This window comes from Poecilia latipinna, unplaced genomic scaffold (genome assembly GCF_001443285.1).
Source record: "Poecilia latipinna isolate Pla-1442-1.1 unplaced genomic scaffold, P_latipinna-1.0 Scaffold176, whole genome shotgun sequence".
NCBI lineage: Eukaryota > Metazoa > Chordata > Actinopteri > Cyprinodontiformes > Poeciliidae > Poecilia > Poecilia latipinna.
In genome coordinates, this window is record NW_015112792.1 from 64,248 (window position 1) to 85,827 (window position 21,580).

Sequence of the window (21,580 nt, forward strand, 5' to 3'; positions counted from 1 at the left end):
GACCTGAAGTTCAAAAGGTGCAAATATAATTTTTTCTCAGCTTCATTTTATAACCACCCACTTCATTGCTTTTAAAATCTTTGCTGTATGTCAAAGGAGCGAGCTTCTCCATTTGCAACCTTTGCTTTGCTTTGTTAAGAATAAAATCTTTTTTAGATTATGTTACTACAATTTCCGTGACCAAATCACAGCAGACTTTATAAGTCTACTGAAACCAGACCAAAATGATTTGATTCAAACTGTGATTGTTTCACAGATTGAATTCAGTGTTTAGGAAGCTACAAGAAATGTCTGGTTTTGTCTGTGTGATGGCAGTAGAGACCATTCATTCAATAATTTCCAAAACTTGTCATTTTATTAAATGTTGCACACACATTCAATCCTACAGAGATGCCCTGGAAATGAAATGAATAAAAATATTGAAACTCAATAAGTCATTTTCAAATCAACCCAACAAAAATCCAAGCCTGCAATTTGAATGTTGTCATTTTCTGATTCCAGCCACAATTTATCCAACATGCTTAAAATCTGGGACAAGAAGAAGACAGGAGGTGCTTTGAAGCGTGCACTCATTGTGTTTCCTCTTTTTAGCCAGAGTTAAATTTGTGTAAGTTTTTTTTAAGCATTTCTGAAGCGCAGCACCAGAGGTTTTCCTCTATTGCTTCTTAAATATTAATGTCCTGTCAAATCCTATTACTCTCTACCAGTCTCAGTGCATTCCTTTAAAGCACCGACTAAGGTCACAACACATGCAGAGTTGCTCTGCAATAGGAACCAGAACTTCAGACTTGCAAGCAGTGTGTGGGAAAAAATATCTTTAGGTTTCTGCAAACATGTAGGTAGACGTTTAGGTTGTTGGTTTGTAGATTCACTGTGTGTGTTCACAAAATGCGTGTCATGTCCATCAGTCTTGAAAGGCTTAATAAACTATTAACTTTTTTTTTTAACAAAACAAAAAAATTATGTGAAAAGATTATTCCTATGTGTGAAAACCTTTGTGAGGCTAAACAACATTTTCACCAGCAAATCAGATAAAGATCAGGCTGTGATTTTCAAAGACTTCACTAAGTAAAACACATTACACAGACTGATGTTTTCAGACCTTTTTTCATATTAATTATGATTTTTTTAAAATTCATGCAGTTCATAAAAACATATTTCTAAAAGTATCACAATCTAGCAAATAAATAATTAGTCAAATACGGATTTGCGAGTGGGATATTTTAAACATACATATCATAATTATACGAAACAATTAAAAATGTATCAATGTGTGTCAATAATTTGTCAAACACACAATGAATGTAATACACAAACCATTAATTAAAACTGGAATTCATTACTTGTTGAAATATTTATTGTTCCAGTATTTATTCTTTTTTGTTGTTGTTTTTGCTAGAAATCATCATGAAATAATTGAAAGAATCAATATGGATTTTGAATTAAATCCTAACATCTGATTGGCTAATCTGCACAGCAGTTCAACGGCAGACCAATCACCCCGCATTGATATCTTTACTGTGTTGCACTGGTTCTGATGGGAGGGCAGCCAGATAAATTCATAAATTCACATTATTATCCAACTCAGGAACAGGAAATAGTGAAATAAATATAAGCCTGTTGAATAACGGATGGATGAATTGATGGTATTTACATGATTACCTGCTCTATAGGTTCATTCATTTGATTACACATTTCTTTATTTAATTGCCCCATCACACATATAAAGAAAACATCAAGTACCGAAGTGATTGTGAAAAATGTTTACTCATTTCCCTTCATCATAAGGTTCTAAACAGACTTTATTCATCGTAGTTACGGCTACCAGATAAGCAAAAATATTAAATGAGCTAATCATTAGGAATAAATGATTTGTGAATTAAAGTGTCCTTTTAGATGAAAAGTGTAAGTCAGGGGATGGATAAAAAAACATCTAAGTTACTGAGCTTCCCCTTGAGTTCAGTTAAATCCACTATCAAGAAATGGAGGGAATATAAAAGCTGTCAGTCGTCCTCGATCAGCCCGTCTTCACACAGAGTGACTAGTGAGATGGGGACAGCAGGGATACCTATGACAAAAGTTACAAACTTCAGCCGCTGATATGGAAGAGACTCTGCCAACAACAAATGTTGCCCTGTCAAAGTCTTATGGGAGACCAGCATTGAGAAAGCCGCTGCAGAAAACTCAAACGAAGGCTCAACTAGAGTTGGACATAAAGCAATTCAATCTTAGTACATGATATGACATTTGTGAAATGGCAATCTCTCTAAGGAAGCCCAGCTGTTCACATTGAGTCACTAACTTTGTAGAAATCTCTCCTTCTGTGAAACAAGAAGAAACCTCCAACAGAACCAGGCTCAGGATGAAGAACCATCTGCCACGACCAGCTGCTGGTTTATTGGGAACATCAGTGACTTGACTTTGCAGTATTAAACTATATTATTTATGGGAACAAAACCTCACTTTCTATCTTGTTTCACCATGAGGGCAAAGACAAATCCAGCTGTATCAGTAAAACAGATACATATATGTGATTCACAGCTTCAAAGTACTGGGAAGGAGTCAAAGTATGTGTAGACATCTTCAGTCAGGTGATTTCTAATCATATTGAGACTCAGTAACACACATTACTCACATCTGTGAGCAAATGTCTTTATTACTGTGAGTAAAATAATTTGCTGCTAATTCCCAGATCCCTTTGAAATTTGTAGATTCACAGTGGTGAGGTGACTCACTTGGATCTGTTAGTTTCTGACTCCGATGATGATGGAGCTGATGGGCTTTAAATGTGATGCAAATGCCAAGACTGTCACACCTTGTTCCTTCCAGAGGAAAACACCTGCTAGGACTCAGCTCAGAGCTCTTGGTCTCATTACCAGCTGCAGCACAGGGGGCAACAACAACACCTGTGACTCAGTTATTACAGCTTTCATTTTTCTCCAGCACAAAAAAATTAGGAAGAAAACTACATTCATCGTAAATTATATGTTTATAGAGATAGACTACATGTATATTTAAAAAAAATAAGACATCGCAAGTGAAAATTTGATAAGCAGATACAAAAATGATGATTTTAGAATGTATTTCTTTGCACTTTGCACTTAAACATTGCAGTAAGAATATGGTTTAATACCGCATGTTGTTTCCCAGTTAAATGCTGTATATAGAATCTTGTATCTTAATGGACTGGAACAGTAAGAAAAGTTCAATGTACACAGGTTTTCTCTGCAGTGTCTTGACGTAGGTTGTCATGCTGCCAGATAACATCAAGATGGAAAAGGTCAGCCTGCTTGCAGCGGCAGCGGCGGCGGAGGCGGCGCTGTGGAGACGCACCCCTCTTTTGATTCCCAACACCGGGACTATGACAGAAACAAAAGGACTGGAGAAGTTCACCATCACCTGAGGCTCATTCTTACATTGGACCAAAGATGAATTGTTTCAGACGGTCCTTCCCCCCCCCCACCAGTCGGTGTCAGACATCACTCACATCAAGTTTTAGGTGTGGCTTTGATCTCAAGCATTCAGTATGTCAGTAGACCGTCTTATGTAAGGGACTCAAACATCTCTTCGGATTCATAGCAGCCTGGGTGCTGCTGAGACTGAAACCAGCGATACAGAAAAAAAAAAATGAAGATCCAAACATGAACATGAAACATCAGTTTGCAACTGGGAGGCAATTTATCTATGAAAATCCCAAAATCATGAAATTTATAAAGATCTTTATGAGACAATGCATGAAATTTTCTTCATAAAATATTGATAATAAACATATGTTGTACAATGTAACAGAAAACCTCGATTGTGGAGATTGGGCTCTTTACAGAGATCTGGCAACCACTTTCACATCAGGCTGTGAAAAAAGAGCAATAATAAGATTTCTTTCACATTGTACAATTTTTCCAGTAAAAATTTCTCACAGTGTTTTGTTGCCCAGTTTACCTCCCAGTTGGTTAGATTGTCACTGACCACAGTTTGACAATTCAAGCTCACTGAAAGATTTTCTTAGGATCTTTCTTTTTTCTTTTTTTTTTTAACCAAAGATAACCAAAAGTCATTGCATCTAAAATGACTAAAATCAAGTTTTATAGTAAATCAGCAATGAGCAGATCATCAATCTCTTCAACGGTGAGGAGAAAATAATATCTGTACCTCAAACTCTGAATAGGTTCTATTTGAACAAACTAGCATATTTACTGACTGCTGTCCTTTGGTGAGATGTTTGCTGCCCTTCAATCTCCTTCCCCTAAGCAAAGTCTGAGACGTCTGAAGAAGTGTGAAGACATTTCTCACACACTGGGATGTGTGAGTGAATATTAAAAGCTTGGAAGCAAATCATGAATGGGTGTGTGTTTGTTTTTTTGGACGTTGGTCTGACGGCCCATCAGCCTTGTCAGCCTGATTAATCAACAGAGATTTAACAATTCTCAAATTGATGAGCAGCAGAGGGCTCCATGTGCTCAGATATGTTTTATTGACATAATTATAAATTTTTCGTAGAACGCAGCCAAGGTGTCGACCTAAATGTATATTTTTAGGAATGTCCTAATGATACTTATTTTTTAATTCCTAAATACAATATTCATTTATTTATTCTTTATAAAGTGAGGGGGGGGGGGGCTGTTTGTCTTTTTTGCTTTTTTGGAGAAAACAGCTGCAAACAACACACTGGTAGTGTGGACCAGTGTCTGCACAGTCCTTCAGATTCTACATATTACTTTTTAAATAAATGAATGGCAATGTGTGGCATGCACATATGTAACACACACACGCACACACACATGCACACGTGTTTTCACCAGGATTTTGCAATGACTCTCGTTCATTTTTCATTCATTTCTGTAGCCTAACCCCAAGTTCTAGTTTCTGAACAAAATCATTGTCAGATATTGAAATTTCATTTAGCTCAGTTCTTCCAATTTTTAGCTTTCAAAATTATCAGTTGCTGTTTTGGTAATTGTTTTATGCTGCTGGCCATGTTTCATAACCTTAGGCCATTAAAACATCACTAATGTATACAAATGTTTAATAGTATTATGCAGTGTGGCCTCCTAAATATTAACTAGCAGGGAAGCAACATGTTTCTTCTTCTTCTTTGCGAATGAAGTGACAGCATACAAAAGGACAGCTCAGCCCTGTGGATTCAAAGACCTTTAACCTTTCCTCTCCCTCTGTTTATTGTTGCAGTGTTGACACAGCTGTCAGGTTCTATACGTACATCTTGTGATTCTCAGAAAACCCAAGTCCAACTTGGAAAAAAATTGAAAGAAGCACATCAGGTATTGAATCAGTAAATGTTTGTCTCATCTTTTCTTCACCAAACATAGACAGAACCTTGACCCGTGTCACATAAAACCATTCATTCATGAACACTAAACAACACCACAGATTCTTCAAAGGATGTCAAGGAGATATCATACTGGAAAATAACCTTTAAAAATGTTTGGATGTAATAAATGTTTATAAGACGAACATGATTTCATCATCTCTGGGATGATTTCTCACACAGTTATCACAAATCTCTTTTGTTTTGGAGATTCAGTCTTTCAGCTCTGATTCCTCGTTTTCTGGTTTTTCCCACACAAGCTTCAAAATGCAGTCCTGCATCTTGGACTTGAACACAGTGTCAAAGTATCGATTCTGCTCCCCAGTGAACATGTTTTTCCAGTCTCCAATCTCACCTGGATGGTAGAAAAAAAAATAAGACAGGATTTTTATTCTTAAGAAAGTAAAAGTATATTTTCTGTAGAAATGGAAAGCATAAAATAAAAAGTTCTTCAGTTGTGTTCGTACCAAGAACATTATTTTCTCGAGACCTGATTTATGCATGTAGTTACATTTAAAAACTCCCTTCTATATGAAAAAGTGTGAGATGTTTGTAACAGATCGATTCATTTGGAGGATCATTTAACTTGGATCACATGTTGTAAGACAAATTAAACCACCTTTCCTCATGAAGCAGCCTTTGCTGTGATCCAGTATCTCATCAGGAATGAGGCTGTAGTTGATCATCTTGTTGTCCTTCATGCAGCTGAAGCTGCAGTGTTTCACACAGTTATTGAGCTCATGCTCCAGCAGAGGGCGCTGCAGGAAAGAGCTCACCCTGTTAATGGTCCCACGCAGGTCCTGACATCAAAACAAGTTGGTAAAATTATATGTATATAAAAAAAAACTAACAACAATTATTCAGACAATTAAACAATGACTCAGTCAGTTCTTTCAAAGTATCGTGGGGGAACTTTGAAAGACATGATTTGGGACATAACAAATTAATAATATCTTCTGCGTTATACTGTTTTTTTGGATTTTTCGTGATAATGTTATCTTCATTTATATATGTCTACTTTAGAATGAAGGAGCTCTTCTTTTACCTTTGACATCTCTTCATATGTGACATGCAGCAGGTTGAGAGCTGCAGCCTGACTGGTCCAACCCTTAATGTGGTCAAACCAGGAGCCAAAGTGTACTGAACAGAATAGATGGGGGAAAAAATCCAAATTTAGGAAAAATAATAAAAATATTATAGAAACAGAAAAATGTCAACTCACATGTTCCCTCCAAGAACTGATGCAAAAACTCAGGAAAGGAGCCAGGATCAGGGAGGAAGTTGGCCATCTTGTGGAAGTGATAAAAGGACACCAGAACATCTTTAGGGTTTCTGCTCACATAGATGATCTGTTGGGAGATAAACAACAAAGTGTGCCAGCATGTTGCAGCTGCTCTTGCAAAGAATAATAATAGGATAATAATAGGATAATATCCTGATATAATATTTATATTTTGAAGCTGGAAAACTGAAGTGAAAAGATCACCAGTGTCCAAAAAAGTAACACGTCAGTGAATAAATATCATTACATCATCCCTGCATCAGCGTTTTTAAATATGTGAAGTTTTTATTTATTAATTCTACCTGTTCATGGTCTATTTAACTTTTAGAGCTTGTTTACATTTGTTTGACTTCTTTCTCAAACATCTCATCTCCTTAATTTAGTCAAGTAGATCATCTCTTCCTGATTAGTTTTGGCACTGATTAAAATGCTACGTTTCTATCTAAACTCACCAAATATGTGCATTTCAAAATGTTTTATGTTTTAGATTTAATGGATTTCCTGACCTTTTCTACAAAAACTCATTTTATCGAATAAAATGAGAAACCAGTGGATGTTGTTTATCCAAGTCTGGTTGTTAAATTTTAAAATTTATATTAAATTTATATTAAATCTGAACATATATATATATATATATATATATATATATATGTGTGTGTGTGTGTGTGTGTGTGTGTGTGTGTGTGTGTGTGTGTGTGTGTGTGTGTGTGTGTGTGTGTGTGTAAATCTGACCCTGGCCTTGGACTCCTGGAGGGCGGGGCCCAGCAGGTCATGGGGCAGATGTGTAGTCAGAACTCGAGGTGTTGAGGTTGAGCTCTTCAGCAAATCTGCACAGTAGTATTGCTCCAACCAGGGGGCTCTGGTCCAGTTTGGAGAACTCTGGGACAGATGTGGGTCACCTCTGCTGGATATGAGGGTCACAATTTCTTGCATCCATGTTGTGCCTATTGAGAGAAATCAGAGAGACATGTAACTTGAGTTTTACTGTTCTCATTGATCAGTATGAAATTTTTTTAGTAATAGGACTGCACCATATTTGTTATTACTTTTAGTTTCTTTCCTGGAAAATTCATACATTGGTTTTCCAGCAATAAGAAGGAAGAAACAGACTGCTTAGAGGAAATGCTTTACAACCCAGTGCATAATTTTCTACATGGATTATTCCAGATTAGGAATAATCCATGTGATCCCACACCCTATTTTGGACAAACCAGTTTGACTGGTTTTGGACGAAGAAGGCAAATTTCCTCAAATAGATTTCCCCCATGGTTTGCTTACTACTTTCCTACATCATCAAGCAGAACAGTGTGTCACCATAGGTACTCTATACCGTTCCCATGAAATGCTGCCAATTCAAAAATAAACCATTAAGACCAACCTGACCAGCTGAAGAGACCTCACAATACACATTAGATGATATTCTAGTGTTCTGTCGTTCAGAAAGCCCAACTACTCTCCACTGTTGACTTATTGAAAATTCATGAAATATTAAATTTAACTTAGTAAGAAGTCACCAGTGAAGTGCAGCATGTCCTGATGGTCAGAGTCGCCTCCTCTTACCTGACTTTGGATAGGACACAATAAGGACATCCGTGTCTTGAAACGGAAACTTGAGAGCGTGATGTAAGGAATCCTGGGTGTGCAGGTGCCCCGGATACGAAATACCATGAAAAACCTCTGTGACATCCAACCTGGCCATGTCCTCTCTTTATATATTTATGAATGTGATGCTCACTATCCCTTTACTGCAGCTCTTCTGTCTCAGTGAGTCTCTGACTCTGTGAGACATTCTGAGCTATTGCATGAATCCAAAAAAGGAAGTTCAGCCAGATCCTCCTCTAAATGGGCGTCTGCCAGTAGATATTTTGACAAAACTTTCCAAGAATGGCCATCATACAAAAAAGAATAAATATTTTATAAATGATCGTCATGTCCCAGTCTAAAATAATTCAAGAACAGAAGAGAAACAAAGCATTGAAAGAGTTACAAAACCACATCTAGGGGCGTGAGTGTTCACAAGTAGAGAAAAACCTGTAGTAGTGGTGAACCTTGGTGAAATGACAAAATGTTCTGACAAAAAACACTCAGAAAAACACCTAAAGCATTGCAGGCCTCAGCTAAGGTCAGTGTTCATCATTGAACAATAAGAAAGTGATTGAACAATAATGGTTTCAATGGAATCTTGGCAGCCACCAAAAGTCTGTAGAAAGTTTTCTCTAAACTGATGAGTGAAAAGTGGAACATTCTGGAAGATTTTAGAGTGGCCTAGTCAAAGTCAAGACATGCATCTTATTGGAATGAATCCGGAGTGATCTAAAATACCCATTGCTTGGTTTTGCAAAAGCTTGATGGCAGTTGTTGGCATCAAGGATGGCAAAACCAAGGAGGCAATTACTTCTGCATATAGGACCAGGTTAGTGGGGGTAGCTTAAAAATTCATTTTATATTTGCTTGATTTATCTTTGATTTTAAAATGTGTTAGACGATGATTAAAAATGTTACAGAAATATAAACAGAAGAAATCTGTAAGGAGGAATTACTTACTTCACGTCACTTTTTAAATCAGCTTTGATGGCTAATTGGGTTAAAATGTTTTCGGAATCAGCCTGGGCACTGGACTACAACCATCATCTGATCTCAGATGTTTAAGTTGCAACGTTGTGTCGGTTTGTTCAAGTTTAATAAACACTCATGTTTATTTGCATCCAAAGATCCGACTATAAATCATAATCTATTACAATATATCTTGCTGTTCTGCTCACAACCAAAAGCTTCTTGGAAAAGCTTGGGGGGAAAAAAGTGAGTCATTCTGGCAGAGCCCACCGTGAGAAGAACTATATATATACATAAACATTCAGGAATGTTTTAAAGAGACAAATGAGAGTTCTGGTTTTGATCCTTATTTTCAGTTCATTAAAGTCAAGAAGATAGTTAATTTTTTTTTTTTTGTCTTCTATCATCATTTACGTGATAACAACCATTTTATCTTTCAATAATAAATAGTTCTAGGATTTAGGCAATTTGGTTTTAATTGATCATAAAGATTATGTTTGACATAAAAATGTTATGAGCTTTGTTATACAGTATGTGAGTTATAAAAATAATTTGACGGCATAATGGGACCATTTAACTTCTAAACTTTACTGTCCTCTAAAGAACATAATGATCTTTGCTAAGCAGTAAGTCATCAGGTCTGCCTGCAGATGTGGGCTGATTGTTACTCCAGATGTTTAAAGGACAATCTGTTTTTTTAACCACAATGTTAAATGTTTGTCTTTTACAACCTACAGTCATGTGTGAAAGAACAATTTAGACCTTTTTGACAAGTTGTTTTAATTGGTGAAAACACCAAATTCACAGTAACACCTGGGATTTACAGTCCGTGTTGGTTTATATCCAGCTGCTGCCTGAAGTTAACGTCCGGGTCAGATCCCGACTCTTGGTGACACATTCTTCTTTCTTTAGTTCTTGGAGCTGTTCATGTTCAGAAATGTTGGCTTCTGTTTATGCACCACATTTTTGAGATTTACCATAAATCGGAGACATAATCCAGACTTGGAGAGAAAATTAATATTAATGCCACATTTTCTTCAACAAATTGTGTCTGAATTTCTGGAAGACGTTGCTCTTGGAGGATATTTCTCTCCCTCTCTTCATGTTATCGCAGCGTTGGGAGAAGGACATAATCCCGCAAGCAACCACACACAGGAACTGTGTCAGAATGCTTCACTTTTGGCACAAGACTCTATCTGGCTCCTTCCTCTCTGGGTGAATGCATTTCTAAACACTTCAGTCTATCAGAAGGGTGATTTTTTATTTTTTCAGATTTAATAACTTAGCTCCAGTCTTCTGCCATCCATTGCTGTACTTCCTGCAAAAGTTCAGTTTGACCCTGATGGCTGTCTTTGTCAGAAATGACTTATTTTCTACTCATGTTGCCACAGCAAGCGAATGTAATGCTGCCTCAGGTGCAGAGCTACACCCACCCACCTGCTGCCACCGTTGAGCAAGCTTTGCACTGGTGGTAATATGATTCAGTCTCATGTTCTCATGTTTTCATTGTGCCACGGTACGCTCGGCTGATGCTTCATGCTGTTGTCAACCCGGGCCCCTTCTTCTTTAGTGAACAGTCATGCTTTGAGCGTTTTTTTTTGTTTGTTTGTTTGTTTGTTTTTATTATTTTTCTGCAGACAAAGTGGTTGATCCTTTTAGAAAATATATACTTGTTTTACAGTAAAGTTCTGGAAAATCTTTACAAAAAATTATTTTAGGCCACTAGAATAGCAAAAATAATACTACTTTCTCCAAAAGAACAATGGACACTATCCAAAAACATTTGTAGTGAATAACAGAAAAAAAAACTGTCAGAAAAGAAATTACACATTAACCAACATAAACTCACAAGACCACAGATTATACTTGCAGTTGAGCTACTTATTACACTCTGTGATTTACTGACAAACAGAGAAATGACAGAGGAGGAGCAATGAGCTGACATTCAAACTGATCAGTGCATGGAAAGGGGTAGAAATCAGCTTTGACCCAAACAGAAGGACAGACTGCCAGTACAAAAAATATATTTATTTTTTTTTTTGCAGCAAATATTAGAATCTGAGATATTTTATATTTAAAGAGATGTCACCCAGGTTGATGTTGTCTTCATGTCTGGCACTGTGGATCAGCTGTTGTGCCATCACCTTGGCTGAGGACTCATTCTTGACCAGAGCTCAAGACCTGATGAAGGAAACGCCGCTTATTGATGGGCAAGTTCAAACGTCTTTTGTGCTGATCTTGGCTCTGTATATTCTAGTAGCAGTAGAACTTAAAATAAGTGATTTTAAGTTCAGGTTAGAAGATTTGAAAAGCCAACAGTCTTTGTAATTTATCAAACCGATCTGCTAGAAAGTTCGATCTTTTCCTGTCTGATCATAATGGATATCGTTTTTGACTATGACATTCTTGTAGATTGTTGACTTTTATTATTTATTTAATAAAACAGCCACAATGACCTGCCTTGGCAGCTTCGAAAGAGCTTCAACAATCAACTCAACAAGGTGGATCTCAACACACTGGATACAACACACACCAACATCCCAAAGATCAGGAAGGGACAGATCGGTGCACAGGTACGTTCAAAGCAGGAACTACTGGAGACCAACTATCTAAAATATAGAAGGTCTTTAAAAGAAAGAAAGAAAGAAAGAAAGAAAGAAAGAAAGAAAGAAAGAAAGAAAGAAAGAAAGAAAGAAAGAAAGAAGGAAAGAAAGAAAGAAAGAAAAAAGGAAAAGTAGGAAATTTAGTGAAAAAAAAAGAAAAAAGCATCATGTAGCTATTCATGAACTAAACATCTCTCATTACATAAGGAAATGATGCAACATTCAAAATCTATCAACCATTCAGTTGTCATTCAGCTGTCTGGTAAGTCATGAAGTTGCAATAATCTAACTTTATGGCAGTAAAACACTGTAAAAACCCTAAAAGCCCAACTGGTCTTGGCCAATCAGGTTTGGCAGATAAGACAGAAAACATTACAGACTGAAAACTGCACAGGGAAAAAGTCACAGTTTTGAAAAACTAATTCTCAGGTGATCTGAAGATCTTTCTTCATTGTAACCCAGGAGAACTCGAGGCTCAGAGCCTCGACTAGTTTTCTCACCCAAACAAAGTTTGCAGCGGGCCAGAAATAAATAAAAACGTTAAAAAAAAACGTTGAATTGATTTCCCCCTGCTCAATGTGCTTTGACACAATGTCTTGCGCTGCTTTCTCAGTTCTGGGCGGCGTATGTTCCCTGTGACACGCAGTACAAAGATGCTGTCAGGCAAACTCTGGAGCAGATAGACGTGATCCACAGGATGTGTTCAAAATACCCAGACACTTTCCAGTTTGCCACCAGCAGCAAAGGTGAGGCATTTGTCGTTCCTAAAGTTAGTTCTCATGGGGGCCAGCACCCTGCATGTTTTAGTTATTTCTCTGCTTCAACACACCTGAATCAAATCATTAGATCCTGGGAGTTGGACCATTTGAATCAGCTGTGCTGAAGCAGAGAGATCTCTAAACGCCTTAGATGACGGGAGCTGGACACACATGATCTGGACCATTTATGTCCTGCGTTTAAACAGTCGTGTCACTCGGTGTCACCCATTATAACCTGCACAGATATCGAGGATGCCTTCAGATCGAAAAAGGTGGCCAGCCTGATAGGGGTGGAGGGGGGTCACTCCATCGACAGCAGCCTTGGGACTCTGCGCGTGATGTACCATTTGGGCGTCCGCTACATGACGCTCACGCACTCGTGCAACACACCCTGGTGAGAGCAAGCAACACACCGGATTAAAGGCATTTTCATAAAAACAAACATACATCCAATTTAAATGTAAATAAATGAGTCAAAATTTAGATTACAACAATCCTCAGGATTGATTGTGATAGAATCCAGAGTATGATTTAAAAACTGAAGCGGAAATGTTACATAGGTTGGATTAATGGTAAGAGAAAAATACATTATGAGCTGTTTTTTAACTGCTTTGTGAAGAAATGTTTCCAACAAAAATGTACCCCACAAAAAAACTGTCCATTAGCTTTGGTTCAGGTTTCATTGTGGAGAGTACGGGAGATTCCTGCAAGTCTGTCCCACAACGTATCAGATTATCCGGATATCTGGGCTGGTTTTGACATGTTCTGCTTAATGACCCAGACTACAATCAGGAGAAATTGTGTTGTCCCTTAAACAGACTTTGAACACCAAGTTCTTTCCGCTTGCAGCTGCGTGTTAACTGAGAAGCACTAAAGAGATTTCAAACAAGTTTAAAGCGCCACATGAATGTAGATCAACCTTTTTGTGTGTTAGTGTGAAACTTCGATTCAACCTGCATAAAATTGTGATCAGTACTATTTACTCATAAGCTCTACTTAGATTTCTCAAAGGTTAAATAACTCCATCACCATGAACATCATAGGAGAAAGAGTGAAGAATTGCTGTTTCTCAGTGAAAGTTCAACAACATTGTATGTTTATGATATTTCTATATACCGTATTTTCCGCACTATAAGGCGCACCTTCGAATGGCCTATTTTAAAACTTTTTTCATATATAAGGCGCACCGCATTATAAGGCGCATAGAATAGACTCTACAGTAGATGCTGGAGTTACGTTATGCATCCACTAGATGGAGCTGCTCAAGGGAACGTCAACTAAACAGTCTGACTCTGGTCGGCGAGGAGAGCCTTCCGCGACTGGGCCGGGGCGTGGCCGGACGATGGTCACCCCTCTCCTATCGCGCACAGCATGTTCGTGGAGAACGTGGTGCTAAATGACCTGCAGACGACCTGATTATTAGGTCAGTAGGTAGAGAGGTCAGTCAAACTTTATTAACAAACCAGCGTTCTGACAACTATCCCAGCATGCACCGCGGGCTTCTTCTTCTACGGGCGAAAATGAAGTCGGGGGGCTGCTTACCGTAGTTGCTTGACCTGTTGGGGCTCAATATTGGTCCATATATAAGGCGCACCGGATTATAAGGCACAACCCTCAAAAAACCCCAAACCCCCTTCAATTTTGAGGAAATTGAAGGGTTCTTTTAGGTGCACCTTATAGTGCGGAAAATACTGTACTATCGACAATTAATTTTCTTTCAAAATAAGACTTAAATTATTTAAGTCTTCTTAATTATAAGAAGGAAATAAATAGCTGGGTTCGGAATAAAGTTTGCAGTCATCTTGGTGTTCACACATGCTAATCAACTTTTTAGTTTAAATCATGCACAAATCATTTTGGATTTTAGATTAGTTTGCAAATTACTTTATAATGTCAAATAATCACCAACTTGAGGATAACAGATTGAAACAATAAATATAGTTTGCAGGATAAAAACATACACTGTGGTTTTCACTTAGATTATGTGCAAGTGACCCGTTTCTTCTCATCAGGATGGACAACTGGCGTGTGGACACCGGAGCAGACCCATCTGAGCATAACGGCCTTTCTGTTTTTGGCGAGGTAAGAAGAAGCACAGTCGGTTGTTTAACAGATTACTCTGTGATTGTATTCCTGCAGGTTCACTGTTACTGTGATGTATTTTACATGACCTGTGTAAAAAGATAAAAACCTCTGGGTATGATACAAGTTCATCTTGTGAACTGCTTCATGTTTTACTGCCTGACAACATTGATTGATTTGAGTTAGGCTCTCAACATCTGTTGTACAGGAAAAGATATGTATGGATGGACATATGCTTAGCATGATAATACTTCTGTGGTCAGGGCTCTGAATGGACAAAGTTGCACAACAATTTGTGTTTGATAATCTGTGAACTCATAAAGCTCCAGCTGGAAAACAGATAATATATACAGAAGAGGCTTATCTGCTAATATGTGGACAGCCTTGTTGCCACAACTCTTTAGATCTGGTGCTTTTTGCGTTAATGATTGTAAAACGACTGTTACATGGCGGAAATCGACGTCAGCTGCCGGGAATAGAACTAGACGTGAAACATGGACACAAATATTTACTGCAGGTGTTGAGGCGATCTGCTAAGAAATATATTTAAATGTTATTTTCCTGTTTGGCTTGGTTGACAGAAAGTGATTGCGGAAATGAACCGTCTGGGGATGCTCATCGACTTGGCTCACGTGCCTGTAAAAGTGATGAATCGGGTCCTGGACATATCCAAAGCTCCCGTTATCTTCAGCCACTCCTCTGCGTACACCGTCTGTCCACACAAGAGGAACGTCCCCGATGACGTCCTCGATAGACTGGTGAGTCTGTTGGGTTACTGCAATACACAAAGAAAAGTACTTAGATAGCTCGTTAACGTTTTTTTGTTGTTGTTGTTTGTTTGGGGTTTTTTTTAATTGTGTATCCAACTAGTTTCATTATCCTGAGTCCTATAAACACGGAATATAAAGAGCCAATTTTAAAATGTAGATTTACAGTTTAGAAAGTTATGATATCGCGTCTCTAAAGAAATATGCAAATCCAGTCCTTTTGCATTTAGCTCTGTAAAAATCTACTGCCATTCTAACGATAGATTTTTACAAGAAGGGTCAGTCTTGTTTTTAGAAAAACAGGATGCTTTTGTTTTGCATGAAATCTCTTTTTACAAAGTATGTCACAATTTAGCTCAAATGCTTCCAAGACAAAGCAGCCGTTTTCAGCATTGCTGTTGCTGAACGTGTGACTTTGTTACACTTTAGCTTCCTGAGCAATGTAACAATGTGCTGCCAATACCTAAGAGAAGAACTCTCCCCAAAAAATGCATTCATGTTTTTAAGCAATTGCTTAACAGAAAATGTGCTACAAAGCAAAATTGTGAAATTGCAAAGATGAAAACTTGCTGATTTTGTTACATAACATGAACTGTTTTTATTTTTTTGTTGCTGTAGATAACAAACTTTTAAAAGCCTTTTATGGTGTCATCAGAGCTTAAGTGAAACCTTATAAAACAATTCAGTTTATGTCATACACGCTTAATGACCACTATCAAACTGCAGTCAATAAAATGAGAAGGCATATTTTATGCTAAATTGTTAAATATTATCAGATCAAGCAGGTGTGTGCTGCAATAGATTAGACAGCAGATTAGTTTAAAAGCTTCGAGTCCAACTAATCAGAAAGGACAAATCTCCGTCTATCATCAAAGCTTCAGCTTGTCATGCCGTATTTCTTTCTGACTCTAGAATAAAACTGGAGGAATTGTGATGGTGAACTTCTACAATGACTATGTGACGTGCAGCACGACGGCAAACCTCTCAGATGTGGCTGGTAAATTAACAGTCTTGCCATAACAGCTATTGTAAAACTAGTTAAATTGTAACATTTATCATCTACCTTAAAAGCAAAAACACAAAAAGACCCCCCTGTCCTTTCACTTGATTGTAAAGTTTACTGCTCTCATTGCAGATCACTTTGACCATATAAAGAAGGTGGGCAGCGCGGGTATTATTGGTTTTGGTGGAGATTATGATGGAGTACCCAGGTGAGTGCCAGTAAAAACCTGGAGGGAAGATAAGCAAATTTTAATCCATCATCGTTTTCCCACCAGCCAGTCTTACATAATCACAGTTAAATAAAATTGAAGAAGAGTTTTCCAGAAGATTTTTTTTTCACTGACGTTGTTCTGCCAGGGTTCCTGAGGGTTTGGAGGACGTGTCTAAATATCCCGATCTGGTGGCTGAACTTCTGAGGAGAGGGTGGACGGATGAGGAAGTGAAAGCAGCTCTTGGAAACAACCTCCTCCGGGTCATGAGGGAGGTTGAAAAGGTGAGAGCTATATACTCAGCATTAAGCTTTGTGGATTGTTTTTAATATTTTAACTGTGAAAGAAAAGAACAGTGAGTCAACATTAAGGAATAGAAAGAAGCATAAAAGACATCCCATTGTAACTAGATAATGATTATAATGGTGTTAGTTCATCCTGTGTAGCTATGACAACTTCAGCTTTTATCGAACACTCAGAAAAGTTTAAATAGGATTTTTTTTTTTTACCATTCTTTCTAAACAGCATTCATAAGGTCAGACACTGATGTCGGATGAGAAAGGCTTGGATCACAGCCACCACTCTAATTCATCCCAAAGCTGTTCTGTTGGGTCATTATCAGACCTTAATTCAGGTCCTTCAGATTTCTCCATGCCAAACTCGCACATCTACAGGTCATGGACTTTGATTTGTGCACTGGTGAGATAAGAAGGAAGCCTATAGCTGCAGAAAGTTTACATCCTGCTGCATCCACCGACCTGCTCTGGGATTTTACATGGCCACTTAATGGCTGAGTTGCTATTGATCCCAATAGTTTCCACATTTATTTATTGCACAGGTGATATCCTATCTCTGTGCCGCTCCAGATTTCACTGAGCTCCTCAGAGTGACCCATTGTGGTAGCAGGCCAAGGTGCTGATCTTGTAAACATTTGGAGTTTGGTGACTCATTGTTGCAATACAGTGTAGGTAGTAAAACAAGGCCCAAGCTTGGCTTATATAATTTAATTTATGTGCTTTATTTTTGATTTGGGGAACCTGTGTTTGTTTTGCTATCAAATCAAAATTAAATCAATGGGGTTGTTTTTTTGTGTAGCACATTTCAGCAACAAGGCATTTCAAAGTGCTTTACATCATAAAACCCCCAAAATATAAAGTCACAGAACACACAGTCAACAATGGAAACATTACATTTTGCCACCATTACACATCAGATTGTTGGTGTTTCATTGACTGTGTTTCAAAAGGAACTCTAACCAGGTGGGTTTTTAGTCTAGATTTAAAGGCGCTCAATGTTCCAGCTGTTTTGCAGTTTTCTGGAAGTTTGTTCCAGATTTGTGGTGCATAGAAGCTGAAAGCTGCTTCTCCATGATTGGTCCTGGGGATGCAGAATAAAAAATTATGAAACGATTGCTGATTTGAATGACTTACAATAAATCCTTAAAAGCTACCTGACCTTATTGCACCTCCACAGCAATTTGTACATATTTGAATTATACACTATGTCAGAATGACCTTTAGCAACAATGGCAGCTGGACTGTGCTCCATTTGGGAAAAGTTAGAGCAGCCTTTTTTTTTTACCAGACCAGTCTTGCACTGTTGTTGCTCCAGCTTCAAGTTTAATGTATTTGAATATAAACTTTAAGTAAGAATCTAAGGATTTCTATACTAAATCACTGGCAGCTTTGAGAAAAACGTCTTGGAAAGCAAAGGCTGTCATGTTTACCCCATTTAATCCCACCGGTTATAATAGTAACCAAGAAATTTATTACACTTTCAAGGACTCCAAAAAGCTTCCTGATTACATTTTCAGTTAATGTTCAGCTAACATTGAAAGTTTAGAGTGTTTGGATAATAATTATGCAGTATCACACGTTTAGAGTAAATTATCACATGACTAGAGCTGTTTAAATGTTGGTTGCACCGTGGCGAGAAGAAGACTGCCACACCCTCCCAAAGAAGAGGATAGTAATGTATGTTTAAATAAACATATAACAGATTTTTGGTGCACATCATCTTTAAAGTGTCTAGTTATGATATTCACCTTTGCATTTACAAAAAGTGGTTTGGTGTGTGAGCAGGATGTGTAAACATGTTGACGGTCACAATAGTGATCGGTGGGATAATATGTTTGACCTAGGTGCACTTATTTAAATACATACCATATTCTTCCAATTCCTAACTTCTTCCTTTTTAAGATTAATTTTGAGTGTGGTTCTTGATCTGTTAGACTTAGTGATGGCCAGACAAAGCATACAACAATGTAGTTATGAGAAAGATGGATTTTGGTAGTGGGACTTAGACATGGACCATATGGGGAAGATGGGCCATTTTAAAATGCCCGATTTTGAATGCATATGATCAGTTCATGGGAAAAGAGGATGATCTGACCCTTCATCAGTCATGTGCCATTCTGTCACCACCTGCAAAGTTTATGATGAAGGGACAACTGTCTCTCTGATGTTCCCTTTAAAACTAAAGAGGATCCATACGAGGTTCTGACACAAGATGAGAAACTGCTGATCCACTAGAAAAACAACAATATTTCATAGTAGAAACAAAGATGAGGAAGAACTATACAGAGACTGATGTCAACTAGATCAGTGAGCACATGGGAGGTGTAGACCTTCATGACCAAAACCCCTCAAGGTTCAGTGTCATGATCGGGTCCAAGAAGTGGTGGTGGCCCATCCCAAAAGCGCACTTGTAAATAGCGTGACTGTAGTTTAGGAGGTAGGAGTTTATCCTGTACCTGGTGGGAATTATTATTTGACTTAAATGTAGGTCTGCACACTTTCAGAGCACAAGGCAAAATGCTAAGCATTGTTGATTAATTGTTTATTTTAGGTCATATAGTGCAGATCTTAGGAAATTCAAATATGTTCTAGATAGTACAAACTTTTAGCAGGACTTCCAGTGACTTTCTTACCGCCTCTTTTCCATGAAGAACGGATTTGTGGAAAACTTGAGTAGTTGCAGTGTTTATTGATTAATGTGAAATCAGAATCAGCACACGCATTGCTTGCTGTCATTTCTTGCTTAAGGTCCGTGACACGATGTTGACCACCTCGCCGGATGACAGCCCTATTCCATACGATGATGTGAAGAACCCCTGCAGGACGAGCTACGGCTACACCGTCTCTGGAGCCGTTCGTTCTCTCAGCACATTGACCCTTTTGCTCGTTACGGCTTTCCAGGCTGTTATGACATTAACAGATTAGTAATCACCTCCGCAGTGACATTTCATTAAATCTTAGGATTTGAAAACTTTAATATTAAAACTCTTTGTTCTGGTCAACCTTCAATTATTTTATCAGTTTACTAAAATACTCAAGTTACCTAACAATGATTAGTCAAAGCAGAGCTTAAGCTTAAGATCAAAGGATGCATGAGAGGGCAAATCTTAGACTCTTATCTTGATTTTACTACAGTATCCAAGAGTTGTTTTTTTTCTCTGAGTGAAGAATGATCTGCACTGGATGGGAGCTCTTATGTGAGAGAATAGCTCCATCTGGTGTTCTTTGTAAGACACTACAAGAGCATTTATCAACAGCTTTTGGCGAACTGCTGGACAAGAAGAAATATGTCTGATTTCACAGGATAATAAAACACAGAAATAAAGTGTCATCAACTTTCATATCTTTACTTTACAGAAGCACCATTAACGGATCACTAAAAGACATGAAACTGGAGTTACAGTAGAACATTTTATGAAAACAGTGTCATTTTCTTTTAAATGCATGAGGGAAGTCTTAAAAAATAAAAATCCAACAGATTAGGTTTAATCAGGAAGTCTGATCTACATCGCCACCTTTCAGAAATTAACTGTAAACACAATTACTTAACGTTTTTAGTCATTTAAGATGCCCAACGGTGAATGTTGGTTCTTGCAAATCCCAGAGCATTCAAGCATCACTGTTGCCATAATTCAGTAGTTTATATTCCTTTTTTTGTCAGCCACACAGTGGATTAAACATGTTTTAATTAACCAATATCTTTGCTTTTGTCTCCGAGTTTCAACACATACTACACCCAAACACACTTGTGGTATTTATGTCAACAATGCTTGTTAGAGGCACAAAAAATAACTGAGGAACATCATCTGACTGATTAAGTAACTCATTGAAAACTCCATCAATTGGCGCCCTCTTGTGTGCTTCACAGGAACAAATGATATCAATCTGAGGACGATAATCATCTGCAGAGGAAGAACAAACTTCCCAGGACAGGCATTGGAAAATATGAGGACAAATATTTCAAGAGAACTATTATTACTTTTTTTTTTTAACAAACCTGTGAACATTGGCAGCATGTAACTCAATTTTTCACCACAAAGCAGAAACCAGCAAAACTGTTTATTAAATTAGTTGCTTATCAATTTAAAAGAGCTACTTTTCTAACTTCCTTCATCAGCAAGCAGCACTGGAGTGCTTAAAAAAAGCTTATCTGTAAACCTTAAGAATAAGGTTTACAGATAAAAGTAAAGACTTTTACATATTGCTGTTATTTTAGATTATCATATTTTTTTAAGCTGCTCTTTGCTGTTGGTACTATTGAGATATTCTTTAGGTACCACAAGAGGGAGCGGCAGCTTTCATACTGTATGTTTTTCAGGAAAATGGATGAATGGCTGCAGCACAAATTACCAACTATAGATGAGACAATGATTAGTTTTTAAATGGGTTTCTGTGGAACAGCTCAATATAGACATTATCTTACCTGCAGTAAACTAATATTAGAGATTGGGTTAGTGCCATCCTGTTACATTTTTTGGTAACACTTTATTTGAAGGGGGTTGAATAAGACTGTCATGACACTGTCATAAACATGACATAACACCTGTCATGAACATGAATAAGCCTTCATGAATATTTATGACTGTTGTCGTAAAGCGTCATTCGGTAAATTATGACACTTTTAATACAAAGTTGAAATTATTCAAAATGTCTTTGTTATGACAACTTGACATTAACCAAGAAATCATTACTGTTTAAACTTTAC

General features: G+C 37.7%; 2 protein-coding genes across 2 annotated transcripts; one reads left to right on the forward strand and one right to left on the reverse strand.

The window, feature by feature from the left end:
* Positions 1-5,424: 5,424 nt before the first annotated feature.
* Positions 5,425-8,357, reverse strand: sult5a1 (sulfotransferase family 5A, member 1). The gene is made up of 6 exons (XM_015030228.1): positions 8,166-8,357; positions 7,338-7,549; positions 6,546-6,672; positions 6,369-6,463; positions 5,943-6,123; positions 5,425-5,678 (listed from the first exon to the last, which is right to left on the reverse strand). The coding sequence occupies exons 1-6, from the start codon at positions 8,302-8,304 to the stop codon at positions 5,536-5,538; spliced, it is 897 nt and encodes a 298-aa protein (XP_014885714.1). The 5' UTR covers positions 8,305-8,357; the 3' UTR covers positions 5,425-5,535.
* Positions 8,358-11,080: 2,723 nt separating this feature from the next.
* dpep1 (dipeptidase 1) lies at positions 11,081-20,567 on the forward strand. The gene is made up of 10 exons (XM_015030233.1): positions 11,081-11,368; positions 11,605-11,731; positions 12,375-12,507; positions 12,763-12,913; positions 14,532-14,601; positions 15,183-15,359; positions 16,281-16,365; positions 16,504-16,579; positions 16,728-16,863; positions 19,624-20,567. Exons 1-10 carry the CDS (start codon positions 11,241-11,243, stop codon positions 19,798-19,800), a joined length of 1,260 nt encoding a protein of 419 aa, XP_014885719.1. The 5' UTR covers positions 11,081-11,240; the 3' UTR covers positions 19,801-20,567.
* Positions 20,568-21,580: the final 1,013 nt, after the last annotated feature.